This window comes from Centruroides sculpturatus, unplaced genomic scaffold (assembly GCF_000671375.1).
Source record: "Centruroides sculpturatus isolate CEXI.00-Female unplaced genomic scaffold, Cexi_2.0 scaffold676, whole genome shotgun sequence".
Classification (NCBI taxonomy): Eukaryota; Metazoa; Arthropoda; class Arachnida; order Scorpiones; family Buthidae; genus Centruroides; species Centruroides sculpturatus.
In genome coordinates, this window is record NW_019384987.1 from 372,329 (window position 1) to 394,393 (window position 22,065).

A 22,065-nucleotide genomic window follows, 5' to 3' on the forward strand; every position below is an offset into this window, starting at 1 on the left:
CTCTTTGCTGAGCTGTTCCGCGACGAAAACAATGTTGAGCAATGGCAATGTCGAATGGTGACACTCGGTAAGTAATCCTACAATTTTTTGTTTATAGCGTAGTTTATACGGATTATTCCCAAAAAATATATACGTATTTTGGAAATGTTGAGTCGGATTAGTCTAGAATCGATTAATTTTATGGAAGAAAATCTTTCAAACAGCCGTAGTCCGTAAACTTGACACGTGTCGGGTTGTGATTGGAAAGATTCGTAAGAAAGCGGATTCCTAGAGAATGGAACGTATCTCTATCTTATAGGGGGGTCGACTGTACAGTACCTAATTTATATATAATTAATATATAATTATATGTACAGTACCTAATTTATATATAATTATATGTACAGTACCTAATTTATATATAATACTGTGCAGACAATAGCAAACTCAATTTAGCCGCCTAAACAATCCGTAGCGTGGCGCAGGGCGGAGGAAAGTAGTTCGGCTGCTCATCCACTATTGGTCCAGATTCTATCAATCTTGTCGCGACACAAGTTGGCGATGATGTTTTAGGAGTTCCTTTATACGAATATTGCTACAATTTTTTCGCTATGTTATAGGAATTTCCGTTATAGGAACCCACGTTATAGGGGGGGTCGACTGTATTTTAAGTTTCTTCAAAAATAACTATTTAAAACAATGGTGTCGGATTAATTTTCAATTGTTACTTAATTGTATTGTTGTGTTGTAGAAAAATAATTGTATTGGTTTTTCGTGTATTTTTCTAAGTAAGAATTTAATTTTCTTATTTGATGGAACTTAGAATAATACAGTTCATATAATACATATTTTGGATCCAAAATATGTATTCTGTTTTAATTTATACAAAATTAATGAACATTAAGCTTTTCTGAAAAAATAAAATTTAATTTTTTCAGAAATTTAAAATTCTTAAATATTCAACTGTTTTTTAGAAATGCCCATGTTGGAGAAAATTGATATTACAGAAATGAATCAACTTTTATCTGATGTTATTCAAAGAGAAAAAGAAGCAGTGTGAGTATATTAATTTGGTTTTAATTTTAATCATAAATAAAATTATATTTAAATTATAAGATAAAAGTTAGTCTTAAACAGCATGGCTGTTGGTTTGGAGTCAGTGTGTTCAAAAATCATTTTATTTTATATTTTTTTAAAACAATTTGAGAATTGTTGTCATTATTTTTTATTACTACTGTATATATGTGGCAATGAGATTACAAATAAGAAAACATTCAGTTGAACTTTTTTGAATTGTTAAATTAGAGTTGAAGTTGGTGTCGAAGTGTAAGATAGTATCAGAGTTACATACATACATAAAAAAAACACGTCGTCCATACACGAAATGTTTAGCCAGCAGAAAGAGAGTAAGGGAAAGGGCAGGGGAAGGAGGAGGAAAAGGAGATAGACAGTAGAGAAAGGTAGGATCCTTCTGAACAGCGTACATATGGCTACAGTACTCTCTGTGTTTGATGTTGGCTTGCAGTTTTTATGCTGCAAGGCTGTAGTCCCCCAAAGGGTCTAAAGTAAATCTGAGTGTAGCAAACACCAATAATTGAGTACTACCATGAATAGCTAAGTGTAGAAGATAGTGCCAAGTGGCTGTTAATAGGAAGACTTATATCTATTTAATACTAATAAAACTGAATGCAATCACAAATCTTAATACTACTTAACAGCTAGACAGACAGTGTGAAAAGCAAACGAACACATAACAAACTAGACGAGACGAACGAACCGACAGAGACAAACGAGCAAGGCTCCAAATTTTTTTTTCTTTATTTATTTATTTATTTATTTTTTCCAAACATTAACTTACTCATTAACCAAACTAACCTACCATAACGTAGGATGAACCTAACCAGATGACAAACCCTAATATAATTTATCATAACCTAACTGGAAACCAAGCTAAGAGTCCCTAAACTAACTTACAACTAGGACTAACCAAATTTAGACTGAAAAAAGACAGAAAATAAGAATTAAAATACAAAGTTAAAAGGCAGCTATATACTGACAGTTGAAATAAAGCAAGGGAAAGCTAATTGCCATCTGCGTCCCTGGAATGGGTGCTGTCAAGAGTCCCACTAAGGGATATAAATGTGATTAATTGATGGAACATTGTATACGTGTGAATGAGTTGGTGCAGGTTGCAAGGCCAGTTGTACCCCTCAAGAATAGCAGCTCTCATCAAACTATTCCTAATGTGATTGTACCTATTGCAGCGTAAAACTAAGTAAAATGGTGTTTGGTCCTCCTGAATACCTCAGTTGCATTGTGGATTGTCCCTAAGGTTAAATCTTTGCAAGTATTGCTTAAAGTTGCCATGTCCTGTAAGTAGCTGAGTCAGGATGTAACTAGGATAAAAGTGGTGAAGAATTGCAGTAGTATCAACCTTGGGGATGAAAGTATAGGTGAGCCTACCAGTGGTGTCATGGTCCCAGCTGTCTTACAAGAGAATGAAGATTTGCTTTTTGATGTGATTGTTGATGTATGAGGTAGGAATATAACTGAAAGTACTAGTAACTGAAAACTTTGCAGATTGTTTGGCAAGACTGTCAACAATCTAGCCTTTTTCCACTGAGTAGGAAAAAGGCCAGTGTTCAAGTAGATATTGAAGAGAATAACAAACACTGTAGGATTGGCCTCAAATGCGTGCTTTATCATCCTAGTGCAGTGGTTCCCAACCTTTTTTCATTAGCGTACCCCGTGACATGTCATATCTCTGGATTGTACCCCGTGACATGTCATATCTCTAGATTGTACCCCTCATTTAAGAAATTTAGTGAGTAACCGTATTGTTAATTTTACATATTGTAACTTTAAATTAAAGAAAAAAAAACTAAAAGAAAAAATGTATAATAAAGTTGTGATTGTTGCAAGGAACATTTTTTATCTAATAATTTTTTAATACTATTAGTTTGTGATACATAATATATTATTTTTTCTGCCATAATAACTAACTTTTTTCTGTACCCCTAAACAACCTATCGTGTACCCCTAGGGGTACGCGTACCACAGGTTGGGAATCGCTGTCCTAGTGGTTATGCCGTCAAGACCTGGGGATTTTTTATTGGTGAGTGAACAGATGGCATTTGAATCCTCGATGTAGGTGAAGTTGTGGTCATTGTCTGTATTAGGTGGAGTGAGTGTAGAACTCTGGATGACCGCTTGTGTATTGTCATCCTGCTGTGGGTCATAGGCTGGTGAGTATGTGTGTGATAGTTTTGTCCATGTTCTTGGTGTAGCAACCATCATGGAACTGTATAGTGGAGGGGGTTTGGAGCTGGCATTTTCCTTACAAGCTAAGTAGTACAATTCAGACCAGGGATTGCAACTGCAAGAGTTGGTACAGAAATCCTTCCAAGTGTTAGTTCTTGTTTTATTTATAAGGGTTTTGTAAGTGTTGTGTTCATGCCTGTGCTGGTCTCTAAGTGTGACTTGAATGTCCGGATCCTGTTCATTCCTAAATTGCCTCCTTAATCTCCTAATTACTTTTTTCTTGTTTTCTAGCTCAGTGGTCCAACAAGGAACATTGTGTTTACATTGTTTGACTTCGGAGGCAATAACATAAGAGTTAATGATTGTATTTGTAAGCTTGTCGACAATATTGTCTAAGGTGTCCTGAGTATAGTGACTGTGGTGAGGGATACCAGCCCAAATGTCATTGAAGGTGTCATGGAATAATTGCCAGTTAGTGCGAGTATAGTGAAAACTATGATTATTAGTATTACTAGTAGTGTTCAGTTAGGTGAAGATATACCTATGGTCACTGGCAGAATCTATGTTGGTAGTGTAACAGTGGTCAACTCTAGGGGTGATGTGACTATTTCCTAACATTAGGTCAATCCAACTTTCCCCCATGATACAGGAGTAGGTCAGAAGGGTGCTGGTGTTCAAGTGAGTAAGGTTGTGTTGGGTCATGGTTTCGTTAACTATGTTACCCCTGGGTCATCTTTTGGACTATGCCAGATTGCAAACTTGGCATTGAAGTCACCTCCTATTAGGATATGTTTATCTTTGCATGAGTTCAGGAGGTGATGAATGTCTTCAATGGCTGTCTCAATGTTAGTGGTGTCTGGAATGTAGACGGAAAATATATAAAGGTGATAGTGTCAGACTTGTAGATTCAGAATCCCCTCCCTTCCTTCCAGTGTGGATGTCATTTATGGACAGTCCCTTAGTATTAAATTATATATATACTGTAGACACTTGAATATACCCACTGTGAGTTTATTTATTATTATTAATTTTTTAATTTGTTTGAGTTGAGTTTATTCAACTCAAATTGATTTAATGTAATTTAAACATGTGGATTTAATCAAGTATGTAATTTCTGTTGTTTTAGGTTTCAGAATTAAACCTGTGTTTAATCCTGTATGTACTGTGTGTGTGTGTGTGTAGGGTAGTGAAGAAAGTCACTTAATGCCCCTGCTACAGAATATAGAATGTACCCAAAATTAATTTGCTCATATCAGGAACACATTAGACCAAGGGGAGCAGATTGATGTGTGTTAAGCAGTGGTCATACCAAGCAATTTCCAGCCGCACAGGTGACTGCAATTGCAACAAGTGCAAGTTGCATATGTTTTGTTATGGTCACATTGTTTGTTGGCATTTCAACTCGGAAATATATGATCTTATAATCAACCAATAAAATTACAGTAGCTTGTTTTTGACTACTTCCATGAGTTTACTGACAGTTTACGTTCTACTTTAGAATATTTACAGAATTTTAACCACTTTCTTATTAAAATGGCAAGCAGTTCCTTTCTGCAATGAATAAAAGAAAAAAGGCGATCATTTTGTTAGAACTGGCAAGAACACACAAAGAGAAAAATAAGAGAAAACGTTTATGCTTTGAAATGAAAATCAATGGGCTAATACCATTACTAATAAAATGTCAATTTAATCATTAAAAATTTAGATATAGAAATAAATTTCCTTAATCAAAAGTTTAACATTGGGATGATGATTGTATTTTTCCTGTTTAGTTAACATTTCTAACGATTTGATTTTTAAAATTATATAGTTTATTTTTTATATGTAATTTTACCAAATATAATAATACTTTGTCAGAGGTATTACTTTAACGTTTAGCTTCTCTGAAATTATTTTAGGAAAGAAAAGGAAATTTTAGAGATAAAAGTTGCAGAGTTGCATCAAAAATTAATGGAAATGGAAAACAAAGAAATTTCATCAAAATCAGCAATATTGTAAGTAGAGATTAGAAACAAATATTTTCCTTAATTCAACTTGATTTTAAAATATTGCTATTTATCAGTTTTATTTTCTTAGTTTAAGTTGATATTTTCAACACACAACTAAAAAATGAAAAATCATTGAAAGTAATTAGAGTAAAATTAAAAAATGTTATCTTAAATATTTAGAAATTTTTTTCTAATAAACAGAAAAGAGGAATCTGGAGTTGAAGACCACACTTATGAATTAAAAATGGTAAATATATGTTCTTTACTTTTAAATATAAATAATCAATAGTTATATGAACACTATTTATTTTAAATTATCATCATTATTATTATGTTGTGATTGTTATGCTCAGCTGATACTGGTGCCAGACTGAAGTCAAGACATATCTACCCAAACAAGTGTAACATTAAGCTTCTGTGTTATTGATGTGTGTCGATGTCTAGAAACATCCTAACAATGTGACATGTTCAATATTGTGGCTTTCTATAGTGTCATATACAGCAGGGATGGCCAACAAGTCGATCGTGATCGACCAGTCAATCACGAAGCCAATTTTGGTCGATCGCTTGCGATGTCTTGAATTAATGTGTTACACTTGTAACTGAACGTAACGCGCAAACGCAAATGTAGTGATATTGGGCTATCGCGTCTTCCCTCAGATGCGGTTTTGTCGGTCCATGTGATATTCATTTGCGTACAGTTGTAAAAGGGAAATAAGAAATGTAGACAAAGGATCATAAAACCAAAAAAAAAAGGTGGACAGAGGGAAGTAGTCGGGACACGGTAGAAAGAGGAGGGGTGAAGTGGTGGTCCCCGAAAGTTGAGTTTCAATTTTTATTCTGTTTACAATGTACCTTTTCTTCATGTTTTAAATTAAATTGTGGCTTTTCTTATCTATCTAAACATAGTATGCATTTCACACCACCCCCTCGTCACTTAGACTAACCCTACGTCAACAAGTCGATCGCGACACATTTTTAAGATAAAAAGTAGATCTTCTGTACATAAAAGTTGGCCACCCCTGATATACAGGGTGGGCCAACAAAAATGAAACGGCAGAGTTTTTGGATAGTTGGATTTGTATTTAAGCAAATCTCTCGGACAGGTCGATTTTATTCTCAAGGGGGACATCTTTTGCAATAAAGTTTTTGTGATTGTGAATACAACAGATAAGGAAAAATTTTTAAAATTCATTTATTTTTTATTAACTAAACAAACATTTAGTTCAGAAAAAAGTAACACAAACATAAAAAAAGTTATCTATTCAATAAATGTTCGAATTGAGCACCACTAGCCTCCATACAATAATACAAATTTTTTTTTTAATAATAATAATAATAATAATCTTTATTTGTCGTACAAGGCTTTCGCCTGTTACAAGGGCGTTATAGTTAGGAAGAACGAAGATAGTTAAGGAAATAAAATTTCTAGGAAAAACATTTACACCAAACCTTTCGTTTGAGAAACATTATAAAAATTCACTAAATAAAGCAAAAATTGCAATAAATAACCTAATTGGTCTATTCTGTAAGGCAAAACTAAAGAACTTAAGAACACACTTTCAACTTTTTAATTCGCTTGTAATGAACTCAATGGGCTATGCAGCCCCAGTTTGGAGTATGGATAAATTTAATGATTTCGAAAAAATACAGAATATATTTATACGCAAGATATTCCAGTTAGAATTTAATATCCCGGGCAGTGCTTTAAGATTAGAAACAAACAGATTTAGACTAAATACTATATTAATAAAAAGATATTTAATGTTTCTACAAAAAATTATAAAGGCAGAAGACATAACAACAAAATTACTGTTTATACTATATCACAAATCAAGGGAAACGGACTTAAGACGAAGTTGGATAATACAGCTATCAAAAATAGTAAATAAATATGGATTCTCTATTAAATTGCTTTTGGATCATACACACAATATGGAACAGCATAGTAAAGAAATAATATACAGAGTTATGGAGCTCTCCATCGTTCAAGACATTGAAGACATACGAAAACGGGAAAACACAAGCTGGTATGCAACAATTTTAAATTACCCAGTAAATAATAACTATATATTGACAAATCTAGCTTTTAACATCAAAAAGTTTTTTATACAGCTTAGGCTAAATAAATACGGAATAATTATAAATGATAAATATATAGACTATACCCAATCTAAATGTCCAAACTGTACTAAACCTTTATCTAGAGTTCATATAATATGTGAATGCTGTAATGAAAAAGATAAAATACAAAGGCTCCAATTGGAACCGCTAGTTAACTGTAACAGTGAAATGGAAATGTTTAAGATTTTTGACAGAGCTAATACTAACACGATTTATATGTTATATAATTATGTTAAACAATTTATTAAATGATAATTGTGACAAAATATTAATGTAATTTTATAGATCTGTAAAGATGTGATTATATGAGATGTTAAATTAAAATGCGTTATTTAAAAAAACGCCCTTGTAACAGGCGAAAGCCTTGTACGACAAATAAAGATTATTATTATTATTAAAAAAAAATAAAAATAAAAAAATAATACAAATTTTGCTCAAAACAGTTTCTTACACTTCAGAAAGTTTCGGGTGTTATTTGAGAACACTCGCCTACAATTCTTTATCGTAATTTTTCAAGAGATCCTGGTTCAGTTGCATAGATCTTACTTTTTAAATGTCCCCAAAGAAAAAACTCAAGAGGACTAAGATCTGGGGATCTAGCTGGTCATTCTAAAGGACCTCTACGTCCGATCCAATGCCCAGGAAAAGTCGTGTTCAAAAACTCTGTAACTGGCTTGCATAATGTGGGGGGGGCGCCATCTTGTGGAAAGTAAAACTGTCTTCTAAGTATTGGTCATCATGTTCGACAATATCAACAAGTAATGAATGTACAACATTTTTAAGTAAATCTAAACAATTTATTCCCATTAGATTACCATTTAGGAAAATGGAGTCAAGTACTCAATCTCTAAAGATTCCAGCCCACACATTTAGCTTTTGTGAAGTTTGGCTATGAACTTCATGAAATATGCTTTGGTTATTATTTGACCAATATCAACAATTGTGATGATTAACCACTTGTCGTACGAATGTTTTTAAAGGAATTTTTAATTAAACATAAAAAATACTTAAAACTGAAAATAAAAAATGAAAGAAATGCGTTAATTTTGAAGAAAAAGGTTCAAAGTTTAACTTCCTTTGTCTGAAAATGTTCTGCGAAATTTGACACTGATAAGTCATTGTTTACACAGCTGGATGACCTTGAGAACATCTGGTGTCAGATTTCCCGGGACATTCTCATAGACGTCTCAGGAGGACAAGGGTTTAAAGTGGGGTGAATACTAGCTGGCGGTATGTTTTTAAATATTTTTAAAAAATTAAAATTTTAATTGCGATTTTCGACCCCCCCCCCGATTTAATTAAACTTATATATAATAAAATATATTAATTAAAAAAATTAAAAAANTAATATTGACTGATAACATTGTGAAACAAATAAAGCAGAAAATTTGAGAGAACTAAAGTTTTATGATTACAGAGCTGAATATGCATTTTCCTCAATTGTCATATTCTGTGCTTTGTGAAATTGTGACAACCAAACTGCAACACCACAAGATATGTGAAAGATGCATACTGAAAATGTTGACTGATTAGTACAAATCACAGGAAATGGCTTTGGTGTCAATTATTCAACAACAACAAACTAGTGAATGTGACTGCTTTCTGAATCATGTTACTGGTGATGAGACCTGGGACTCATATGAGAACAATGAAAGCAATCTGCAATGAATGCATTCTAGTTTCCTAAAACAAAAAATTCAAGGCAGCATTGTCTGTCAATATGATCTTCAGGCTGTCTTTTGGGACTGAAAAGGCATTCTGCTCATTGAATTTCTTCCACACAGAAACAGTGTAAGTTCTAAAACTTAGATTGTGTCATTCTTCAAAAATTAAGGAGATACTCACAACAATGCCTACCCATGCATTGCAAATCTCGTCAAAGATGTTTTATAAACTGGAATATTTTTTATTGCAAATAGTAGTAGTGTACTTTACTTTAACTCAGTATAATATAGACTTTGTAATAATCTAAATTTTTTTTGTTTTAGGATTTTTGTTGTAAATATACTTATGTTTTCATTGATTTTTATACACTCTAGAAATAATTTAATCGTTATCTTCATAACTGCTTTTATAGATTTGAATATGTGAGAAAACAATGGTTTTAAACAGGGCTCATGCTTACTTGCATTTGATATATTTGACCATTCATTTCATTATTCTTTTTTTACCCAACTTGACAATTATTTTCTTCAGTTTACCATTTTTAAGAAGCATAATACATTTCATTACTTAATGTCAATATTGTAACAGTAGTTTAACAAGAAGTTCTTTCACCATGTTTATAGGACTTGCTGTTTATTAATCTATCAAATTTCACAAACTAAAATTTTTAATTATTTAAAATTGTTAATTAGAAAAAAATAAGTTTTAGAATTGCCAAATTATTCAGATTTAAAATAAGACATTTTATTATATAAAAATAATTTATCCTGTTATTAATCTGCAACCATAAACTATATTTTTTCCATTAAGAGGGGGGAAAGGGCAGTTATTTTTATAATGATTGTAAAAAGACTCTTCATGCCAACATTCAAATAAAATAATTGACACCTCAGTGTTGCAGCATTACAATTATGATTTATAAACCCCTTAATGCTCACTGATTAATTAATTTAATGTAATTAAGCATAAAAAATACTTAAAACTGAAAAAAACGAAAGAAATACGTTAATTTTGAAGAAAAAGCTTCAAATTTTATTTTCCATTGTCTCGCCTTTCTGCGAAATTTGACATTGACAAGTCATTGTTTACACAGCTGGGTGACCTTGAGAACAGCTGGTGTGTATTTTCCAGGACATTCTCATAGACGTCTCGGGAGGACAAGAGTTTAAAGTAAGGTGAATACTAGCTAGACCTATATTTTTAAATATTTTAAAAAAATTAAAATTTTAATTGCGATTTCCGACCCCCTTGATTTAATTAAACTTATATATAATAAAATATATTAATTAAAAAAACTAAAAAACTATTGGAGGTCGTTTTTGACATCAGAAAGTAGCTTTAAATAACTTTACCGAAGTCAAATCCGTGCACCAGAACTTTAGAATGATTAATTAAATTTGATTAAAAAATCGCATTAAAAAACAATTAAGCGTTAATCGCACGTCATTAAAGGTTGATTAAAATCGCGATAAAATTTTTTTGCACAGGTAAAAATTTTTGAAAAAATTTGGAGACTTAAAAAACATTCCAAAAATCAAAAAAAAAAAATTGGGGGGCTGAAAGGACCACATTTTCTGTAACGCTATGTAACATGCCTGAGTTAACTCGGGTCCGAACGTTAAGGGGTTTTAATTAATTAACTGTTGAGTTTTAAAAAATGTGCATTTGTCGGAAAAACAAATGTTAAAAAGATAATCCACGTCAACTCTTAACCTTTCTGTCATAATTTCGCAAAATTGCTGTTGCCGATCAAAATCATCTTCATTTAATTGGTGACTAAATTAATTTTGTATGGATGAAACTGTGAGCTTTGAGGATCTGGCAAATAGATTTTCTGCTAATGCTAGCCACAGCCTCCAGCTTCCTTGTACTTAAAGTTGGGTCTGCAGCAACTTGCCCCAAAATCCCAATCTCTGTCGCTTCATTTCTTACTGGACGTTCACGTTTGGGGGTGCGTTTTTTTGTTAGCCATAGAACCCATTAACTGAAACTTTTGAACCAACTCCAGAACATATTTTGCATTATAATGTTTGTTTGGATAGCGTTGATTAAATAAGTTTGCAGTAAGATGAGCATTCTCACCATTTCTGAAATGAAGAGTTACTATTTCCACCCATTCAGCAATTGTATAAACCATAATGATTATGTTGTACAAAATTCACAATAAACAATAATAATCTTAAATTCTGATTGATTCACTAAGTAGTCAAGCTTAATATGAACATCAGCAAACAGATAACACATAATCAGCCTTAATTTTATGATCAATTTTTTTTCCTTGCATAATTTCTGACATGTCCCCTTCAAGAATAAAATTGACCTGTCCGAGCAATTTGCTTAAATACAAATATGTTTCATTTTCGTTGGCCCACCCTGTATGTTTTTATTAAGGTTTAATGTTTCTAGACTTTTGTGTAGTGTATTTGGTATGATGCCAATAAAAGAGAGGACAATAGGCACAATAAATATAAGGGTTGCCCAAATGAAAAGTGGACAACCTATCAGATCTGGCAAAGATCCCAGTGTCTCGCAAGCAGATTGTTCCCCTTGTGTAGAATTTTGGTGGCTGATGGTAAAAAAATTCTTTCGACCCCATCCTTCACTTCATTGTCTGACAAGAAACTTTGTCCTTGCAAAGCTTTCTTGAGAGTTCTGAAAATGTGAAAGTCACATGACAGTTGAAAAAAGTCAACATCACTTTTCCAGCACTGTGCAACATTACTGACTTACAAAGTGTCAGGAAGGATGAGAGTTTTATTGCATTCTCATGTTCTTCATTTCAGGAGTGTAATAGTGACACCATGTCTTTCTCTTGTAAAAAATACAAAGGAGGAACTCAGAGTCTTATAGCATTGCTCTCATCTGTAGATGTCTGCACTCATATTCCCTTCAACCATTAAAAACTGACTACCATCCGTTGTTTATTCTGAACTCTTCTTGTAACAAACTTAACATTAATCAGTCAATTACTGGAAATAAAATCTATTCCTGCCAATACCTAATGTAGCCCATGCTTCACCATTGTTGAACTTACTTGCCTGTAAGAGGGCTCAACAATTGTTACTTTGCATGATGAAATATGATGTGTCCAGTTTTTAATTGGGCAATCCTAATACACTATCCATCTTTTACAGTTGCCTTATTTCTTGGGCAAGTGGAGTGTACTTGTTCATTTTTTGAGATGAGGATATTGTTGTGAAAATAAGTGATGTAACTGTTGTCTATATGTTATCATATCTGTTTTGAGTTTTGTGATAATGAAGTTTGATATGCTTTATGACAGATGATAAGCTTGTTTATTTCTGATGTCCATTTCATCTGTTGGCAAGGTTTACCTGCCTTAATGATCTGTAGCTGGATCACCTCAGAAACATTAAGGTTAGGCTGGTTCCCCACAAATGGTATGGGCATTGCAGTACTTGACAAGTACTACTTTCACCACTGTGAGGCCAAGAGAGACTATGACATATTTTTTGAAAACAAGCTGCTGCTAACTCACAAGCATAGTCCTTGTTAACCCAGGTAACATCTGAGCCAGTATTACACTTGAATCATGTTATAACCATGGTTAGATCTCCACAGATGTGGATTCAGTCACTCTTGGCTTTGTTTCTCCCCACAGACCTCACTGGCATAGGTGACCCTACCAGGAGCAGATGCTCCAGCCAGCATAGTTCTGTGGTTCATCAGAATTACTGAGCTCTGTCGTGAGAGAGTTATTATTATTATTATAGTATTTATATTATAATAATAATTTTATAATTAATATTATTTTTTAACAGAAGTTACAAAAGAAGGAAACTGAACTTGAAGAAATGAAACAAAAATTAGTAAGTAAATCTTTATTAATTTTAAGACTATATGTGGACCATTGAAAACTTTGTAGTCTTATACAGAATTGACACTGCAATTATTATTGACTTCAGCATTCAAATCTTTCATCTTTATAAATTTTACATGTGTTCAACTAATCATCTATCAAATTTTGTTTAATATCCCATTAAAGTAAGTGTGTCAGGTGTCTTTTAAAAAAAATGAAAAATTGAGAATAGTATTATCATAGATTATTTTGTCAAGATGGGTATGACTCCAACTGAAATTAAAACTTACAAGGATAATACTTAAGATATTAAGTATTATCCTTGTAAGTTTTAATTAATACTTAAGATATTAAGTATTATCCTTGTAATACTTAATATCTACCATCCATTGTTTATTCCGTATAAGACTAAAGCATAGAAAGATGCTTTAGTCTTAGAGGAGAGTATATTGAAAAATAAAAGCAATTTGTTGTCTTTCTATGTTGGCCACAAAGTTTTCAAATACTCCACATAAATAATTTAATATAGAATTATGATGGTAGATTAATTTTATATGCTTAATGGAGTTTAAATATCTCAATGAAAATTTAGAACTTTTTTTTTTTTTCAGAATTAATATATTTTCCTATCATTAAGTTGAACTGTATTAACTTGAATCTCTCACTAAATCAAATTTTATTTGTACTTAAGATGAATCTGATCTATCACTTCTAATGGTAAAATGGTCTGCAACTCTATTTTAACATGACAGGTACAGCTTGGAAGACAACCAACAACAGCAACAAAGAAACTATAAAAAATCCATTGTATGATGTTGCAAGATTACATAGAAAGATTATATAAAATCAAAATTAAAATATTTGAGAGAAATGACAAAGAAACAGCTGCTGTTTCATCAAGATAATTCACTAGTGCACATAACCATGATTCTGATGGCCAAACTTCATAAACTTTTTTGAATTGCTGCTATTTTCTTAATTTTTGCTTGCTCATTGTCAAGATTTATCTTCCTTTTTTGTACTCAAAAAATTTTCAGCCAAAATTAAACTTTTCATTGGATGAAGTTATTACTTCAATAGAAGAGTATGAAAGCATTTCTACATCATTGGTTTTTAGGTTTATTTTGGTTACAGCAACATGACACATGGGCAATCTGCCAAGGGAAAAGGGCCAGTTTCCCTTAAAAGACCTTCCAAGAGGCAAAAGCCTCCTGTGGGGGTCTTTTAAGGTAAGTTGACCCCTATTTAGGTGTTACTAATGAGAAGAAAACCCTGGAAACTCCATTCAGCCAGCCTGTTGGTGAGGCATGAACTCACAAAAAACTACCAGTGTTTATTGATTTTGGCCACTTGGCCACTGGTGACTGGTCACTGGCCACAAGTGACTGGCCAGTACTTGGCCACTGGTGGGTAACTGCACCACTGGATTAAATACTTTAGTCTTAGAGGAGAGTATATTGAAAAATAAAAGCAATTTGTTGTCTTTCTATGTTGGCCACAAAGTTTTCAAATACTCCACATAAATAATTTAATATAGAATTATGATGGTAGATTAATTTTATATGCTTAATGGAGTTTAAATATCTCAATGAAAATTTAGAACTTTTTTTTTTTATCAGAATTAATATATTTTCCTATCATTAAGTTGAACTGTATTAACTTGAATCTCTCACTAAATCAAATTTTATTTGTACCCTGATATAACTCCCATATACTCAATGCATTCTGTATCTTTAGAAGTTGAAGTGGTTTTCAGAATGTTTTGATAATACAAAATCTATAATTCTAATAAATTTATTTCATTCCTGATATGTGCTTTCTGCTAAATTTTCAAGAGATTAAGATGAACTTGAAATAGAATCAAACATTTAATTGTACATACTGAAGGAAACACACAGTTACTTGACCTGTTACTATCTGATACAGAAATATAATTTATTGAAAAATTACTATTGATTAAGATATAAAAAACTTGCATATTAGCTTTCCTAAACTTATTTTGCTTTATTCATCTTATTATTCTTAAAATTTATAAAAAAATACTTTAAATTAATAAAACAACATATACAGTATTTTATAATTGTATAAATAATAATGATATATATTTTAATTATTTTATTTTAATAACAAAACAGAATAACTAAAAAATGTTATGCAATGTATAATGTATTGTATTTAGGAATAACTCATTAAAGTAGAAAATGTCATATCAACTAACAAATATTAGACTATACAATGAAGAGACTTCTTTGTCTGTGTTCACTTCCAGTAAAAGGTTGACTCTGCTGTAAGACTGTTATTTTCCTGAAGTATAAACAAGGACAAAGAAGAAGACTCTTCTGTATATCTAATATTTGTTAATATTTACAATTATTTGTCCTGGTCATTTTTATCAAATTGCATCAACTTATTAAGGAATGAATATAATAATTGAGCCAAATTATATGGATAAGATAGTATTAAAATTATCATTGTTGTCTTACTAGATTTGGAGTGATTTGTTTCTTCTTGAAGATGAAAATGAAAAATATTATTTAATCTATTTAATTTTTGTTTAGGATATTTCTATTTATCTACTGAATTTGAATTATTACTGTTTTAGGCAAATTATGATGCTGCTATAAATCCTCAAGTTCCTATTTCAACAGATAAAGTGTCAGTTTTAACGTAAGTAGTGTATTTCATAAACTAATAGTTTATAGCAGTGTTTCTCAACCATTTTTGACCTTTAGCCCGTTTTGAGCTTAATATTTGCTGTGGTCCAATAGTAGCTCATTTTCATAAATTTTGCACTGTAGATAACATTGTTAACATTAAATCACATAACTTTCAATATTCAAATTCAAAACGAGTGTACATATGGTATTAATATGTGTAGGCTAATTGTTATTTTTTAAATTGTTAAGTTTAGTTTTACATTCAATTTTATGCCAGTTTTGAAGAAGAACAAACGGAGGTATTAAATTGAAATTTTATAGTATATGCAGTCTGTATAATGCAATAAATCTATATTTTAATAGTAAACATCTTTTGAAAAAAAAAAGAAAACAACATGCTTTGCATACATATGCAAGATTTGTTATGTCTTTGTTTACAAGAAGTAAATGTATGTATGTTGTATAATAAGAAATAAAACATTTTAGGTTCAAAATTTATTTATCAAATTTCTTTTGTGTTTTATTTGAATGTGATAATTTACTTATTGAAGTTTAATTGTTTACACATAATTTTAATAATTTATTCTGTTGTTTACACACAATTTTAATAATTTATTCTGTACTTAGTACTTAGTATTTATTCTGTATGTAATACTTAGCTTTAAAAGTAACTAAAAATATATTTATTTTCATACTTAATTTTTAAAAAGTCAGAAAATAATTATTAAATTTTGTAGTTTTACAGCTTTAGTAATCAATGCTTAATTATCTTAATTATATTTTATAATTATTATTTTAATGACATTTTTTTAAAGAATATCTTAAATTTATAGTATTTTAAAAAATACTTTCAAGTTAACTTCATATCTTCATATAACAGGTTTCCTACACACCTGGAAAGTCAGGAAATTTGTCTGCTTAGCAGTTTTGTTAATTTTGTTTGTGAAATATGGCTGACCAAATGTAGCCATCTGCAGGCAGCAAGAAGTAATGCTGCAACCTTTATTACGCATATACCAGAATTTGTTTTTCTATCGAAGCATTTTTAGTTTTAGAGGACACCACTAGATGTACAAATCCATCTTTATAAGATTTTTGTGTCTTTCTTATGTGCTTAACTGCTTTCCTTATCTGATATCGTCAAAAGCATCTTCCAAAAACACTGAAAATTTTTCTGAGGTGCATAGTTCATCAAGATAATTCACTAGTGCACATAACCATGATTCTGATGGCCAAACTTCATAAACTTTTTTGAATTGCTGCTATTTTCTTAATTTTTGCTTGCTCATTGTCAAGATTTATCTTCCTTTTTTGTACTCAAAAAATTTTCAGCCAAAATTAAACTTTTCATTGGATGAAGTTATTACTTCAATAGAAGAGTATGAAAGCATTTCTACATCATTGGTTTTTAGGTTTATTTTGGTTACAGCAACATGACACAAGGGCAATCTGCCAAGGGAAAAGGGCCAGTTTCCCTTAAAAGACCTTCCAAGAGGCAAAAGCCTCCTGTGGGGGTCTTTTAAGGTAAGTTGACCCCTATTTAGGTGTTACTAATGAGAAGAAAACCCTGGAAACTCCATTCAGCCAGCCTGTTGGTGAGGCATGAACTCACAAAAAACTACCAGTGTTTATTGATTTTGGCCACTTGGCCACTGGTGACTGGTCACTGGCCACAAGTGACTGGCCAGTACTTGGCCACTGGTGGGTAACTGCACCACTGGATTAAATACTTTAGTCTTAGAGGAGAGTATATTGAAAAATAAAAGCAATTTGTTGTCTTTCTATGTTGGCCACAAAGTTTTCAAATACTCCACATAAATAATTTAATATAGAATTATGATGGTAGATTAATTTTATATGCTTAATGGAGTTTAAATATCTCAATGAAAATTTAGAACTTTTTTTTTTTTATCAGAATTAATATATTTTCCTATCATTAAGTTGAACTGTATTAACTTGAATCTCTCACTAAATCAAATTTTATTTGTACCCTGATATAACTCCCATATACTCAATGCATTCTGTATCTTTAGAAGTTGAAGTGGTTTTCAGAATGTTTTGATAATACAAAATCTATAATTCTAATAAATTTATTTCATTCCTGATATGTGCTTTCTGCTAAATTTTCAAGAGATTAAGATGAACTTGAAATAGAATCAAACATTTAATTGTACATACTGAAGGAAACACACAGTTACTTGACCTGTTACTATCTGATACAGAAATATAATTTATTGAAAAATTACTATTGATTAAGATATAAAAAACTTGCATATTAGCTTTCCTAAACTTATTTTGCTTTATTCATCTTATTATTCTTAAAATTTATAAAAAAATACTTTAAATTAATAAAACAACATATACAGTATTTTATAATTGTATAAATAATAATGATATATATTTTAATTATTTTATTTTAATAACAAAACAGAATAACTAAAAAATGTTATGCAATGTATAATGTATTGTATTTAGGAATAACTCATTAAAGTAGAAAATGTCATATCAACTAACAAATATTAGACTATACAATGAAGAGACTTCTTTGTCTGTGTTCACTTCCAGTAAAAGGTTGACTCTGCTGTAAGACTGTTATTTTCCTGAAGTATAAACAAGGACAAAGAAGAAGACTCTTCTGTATATCTAATATTTGTTAATATTTACAATTATTTGTCCTGGTCATTTTTATCAAATTGCATCAACTTATTAAGGAATGAATATAATAATTGAGCCAAATTATATGGATAAGATAGTATTAAAATTATCATTGTTGTCTTACTAGATTTGGAGTGATTTGTTTCTTCTTGAAGATGAAAATGAAAAATATTATTTAATCTATTTAATTTTTGTTTAGGATATTTCTATTTATCTACTGAATTTGAATTATTACTGTTTTAGGCAAATTATGATGCTGCTATAAATCCTCAAGTTCCTATTTCAACAGATAAAGTGTCAGTTTTAACGTAAGTAGTGTATTTCATAAACTAATAGTTTATAGCAGTGTTTCTCAACCATTTTTGACCTTTAGCCCGTTTTGAGCTTAATATTTGCTGTGGTCCAATAGTAGCTCATTTTCATAAATTTTGCACTGTAGATAACATTGTTAACATTAAATCACATAACTTTCAATATTCAAATTCAAAACGAGTGTACATATGGTATTAATATGTGTAGGCTAATTGTTATTTTTTAAATTGTTAAGTTTAGTTTTACATTCAATTTTATGCCAGTTTTGAAGAAGAACAAACGGAGGTATTAAATTGAAATTTTATAGTATATGCAGTCTGTATAATGCAATAAATCTATATTTTAATAGTAAACATCTTTTGAAAAAAAAAAGAAAACAACATGCTTTGCATACATATGCAAGATTTGTTATGTCTTTGTTTACAAGAAGTAAATGTATGTATGTTGTATAATAAGAAATAAAACATTTTAGGTTCAAAATTTATTTATCAAATTTCTTTTGTGTTTTATTTGAATGTGATAATTTACTTATTGAAGTTTAATTGTTTACACATAATTTTAATAATTTATTCTGTTGTTTACACACAATTTTAATAATTTATTCTGTACTTAGTACTTAGTATTTATTCTGTATGTAATACTTAGCTTTAAAAGTAACTAAAAATATATTTATTTTCATACTTAATTTTTAAAAAGTCAGAAAATAATTATTAAATTTTGTAGTTTTACAGCTTTAGTAATCAATGCTTAATTCCAAGGGAAAAGGGCCAGTTTCCCTTAAAAGACCTTCCAAGAGGCAAAAGCCTCCTGTGGGGGTCTTTTAAGGTAAGTTGACCCCTATTTAGGTGTTACTAATGAGAAGAAAACCCTGGAAACTCCATTCAGCCAGCCTGTTGGTGAGGCATGAACTCACAAAAAACTACCAGTGTTTATTGATTTTGGCCACTTGGCCACTGGTGACTGGTCACTGGCCACAAGTGACTGGCCAGTACTTGGCCACTGGTGGGTAACTGCACCACTGGATTAAATACTTTAGTCTTAGAGGAGAGTATATTGAAAAATAAAAGCAATTTGTTGTCTTTCTATGTTGGCCACAAAGTTTTCAAATACTCCACATAAATAATTTAATATAGAATTATGATGGTAGATTAATTTTATATGCTTAATGGAGTTTAAATATCTCAATGAAAATTTAGAACTTTTTTTTTAATCAGAATTNATGGCTGACCAAATGTAGCCATCTGCAGGCAGCAAGAAGTAATGCTGCAACCTTTATTACGCATATACCAGAATTTGTTTTTCTATCGAAGCATTTTTAGTTTTAGAGGACACCACTAGATGTACAAATCCATCTTTATAAGATTTTTGTGTCTTTCTTATGTGCTTAACTGCTTTCCTTATCTGATATCGTCAATAGCATCTTCCAAAAACACTGAAAATTTTTCTGAGGTGCATAGTGCTGAACCTTGCACAATTGCATATAATGAATTAATTTTAATTTTTATACATGTAATAAGTTTTATTTATTGTTCTATTGTATTGTAAGAATATATTTTAAACTCACTCAAAATCAGAACTTTAAATCACATCAACTTGTTTAATTTTTTTTAAAATTTTGTTTTAATGTTTTGACAGTTAATACAAACATTTACTTTTACTGAGTTGTGGTCAGTTTTAAAACTAACATTAATGTTTATGTGAAGAATTATAATAAAATGCAACACTGAGGAGAGCATTCCAAAACTCCTGGGGATGAAACAGTCTCTAATATAATATACTGCCAGATCAATCAGCATTTTTAAATTTTAAACATTTTGAGATTTAAGAAATGCTTTATCATGATTTTGAGAGAAAAATCTGCAATACTCTTGATAATATAACATGGATTCAAGTTCTTCCAAAATATTTTAAAAGTTTAGAGGTCATTTATTAGAATGTTCATTTCAAAATAGTTAAATAGATCAGTAAAATTTGTTATAATAACTGAATTTATTATATTGTGTAACTTTTCTTATAATAATCTTTTTAAATATTTTTTTTTTTTTAATTTTAGCTGTGAAATTGGAGATGTTGTTCTGCTGTGCTTTGATGAAAAACATGACAATTACATGGTATTTTACTTGGGACCAGTTTTACATTTCTTACATACTGAATGCTTGGAAACTCTAGGGTTTAAAAATGGTAAGAATTTTTACATAGAAATTCATTATTACACATAATTTTACAGTTAGATTATATTATTTCACTTTTGTTAATTTAATATATTACTTTATATTATGTTATTTGTGTATATAAAGTAAACCCTTGCTAACTCAGACTAATAGGAGTGAAGATTGTCCAAGTTTACAAAAATCTGAGACAGTGGCAGGTTTTCTCTGATGCAGAAAATGAGAATATGGAATACAGTACTGTAATTTATTATGATCAACTCAATGCAGAAATTTTACTGAACTAGTAGATTACACTGCTGAATTTATTACTACAGAAAATGAATTCAAAAACTTTCATGTCAGTGCAGTATATAGCATTGTACAGTCTTTAGTAATACCACCAATGTATGGTATTTATCAACTACAGTACTATAATACATGATATTACAAAGACTTCCAGATATCAAAAACACTTGTTAATTATAATTTTTCTACTGTCAGTAAGTTTTAAATTGCTATACAATTTTTCAAAAAATTTGTCTGAGCTATACAAAGTCTGAGTTGGCTAGGTTCAAGCTAACAGGGATTTACTGTATATATAATTTTATTTTATTTTTAATCTAGCTATATATGCATAGCTAGATAATTTTATATAAAAGTTTGTTATTGAAAATATTTTTATTGGTATGTAATTTTAGTTTGCTTAAGAGTTGCTGTATATGCTTGATTTAAAATTTTGATTTTTATGGATATGATGCTGGATTGTTTGTTCTGAAAACATACATCCTAAACCAGGCTTTGAGAAAGTGTAAATAAATTATTTTCTGTTTAGTTACAATAGTGATAGTCATGAAATAAATAAATAAAATTAATGTTAATATTATTTATTAGTAATCAATTTATGTACTATTTTATTTATTACAATTGATAATTAATTTATTGAATATTAAAAACAATTATATTTTCTATTCTTGTAATCAAAACAAAATCAGTTACAATTAACAACTAAAAATATTATAATAAAAATATCATATTCCCTCAATTAAACCCTGGGATTTAAATAAACTTCAATTTTTGAATATAGGGTAATGTAGTTTAGAGTGACAGGTAAGAAATTTAACTAAAATTCTACTGCTTCAAAATTGTCTAAAGTTAGACAGCACTTTCCATTCCAAGGTACATGGGGACATTTTTTGAAATAAAATTATAAATGTCAAATACTGAATGTAGTCATGATCAAGTTCATAAACGAAGAGCTTATCAGCTGAAGGGTAATTAGGAAAATTCAAACTGAAGATGGCAAGATTAAACTAGAAGATGATAGTCAAAATCTGATTCCAACAATGATATCGAAATGGACATGAATAACATAAGAACTGAATCAGATGCTGAATTAGGTCAACTATGAAAACAGTAATTATTTCAAATGTTATAGCTATAACCTATAAGTACAG

General features: G+C 30.4%; 1 protein-coding gene across 1 annotated transcript in view; it reads left to right on the forward strand.

The window, feature by feature from the left end:
- LOC111632935 (RB1-inducible coiled-coil protein 1-like) overlaps window positions 1–22,065 on the forward strand; it is a 210,015-nt gene that overhangs the window by 171,918 nt on the left and 16,032 nt on the right. Inside the window, exons 24-29 of the mRNA XM_023377452.1 lie at window positions 954–1,035; window positions 5,139–5,234; window positions 5,430–5,475; window positions 12,800–12,847; window positions 18,393–18,457; window positions 20,515–20,642. Coding sequence (XP_023233220.1) covers window positions 954–1,035; window positions 5,139–5,234; window positions 5,430–5,475; window positions 12,800–12,847; window positions 18,393–18,457; window positions 20,515–20,642 — 465 coding nt within the window. The remainder of the gene's footprint in view (window positions 1–953; window positions 1,036–5,138; window positions 5,235–5,429; window positions 5,476–12,799; window positions 12,848–18,392; window positions 18,458–20,514; window positions 20,643–22,065) is intronic.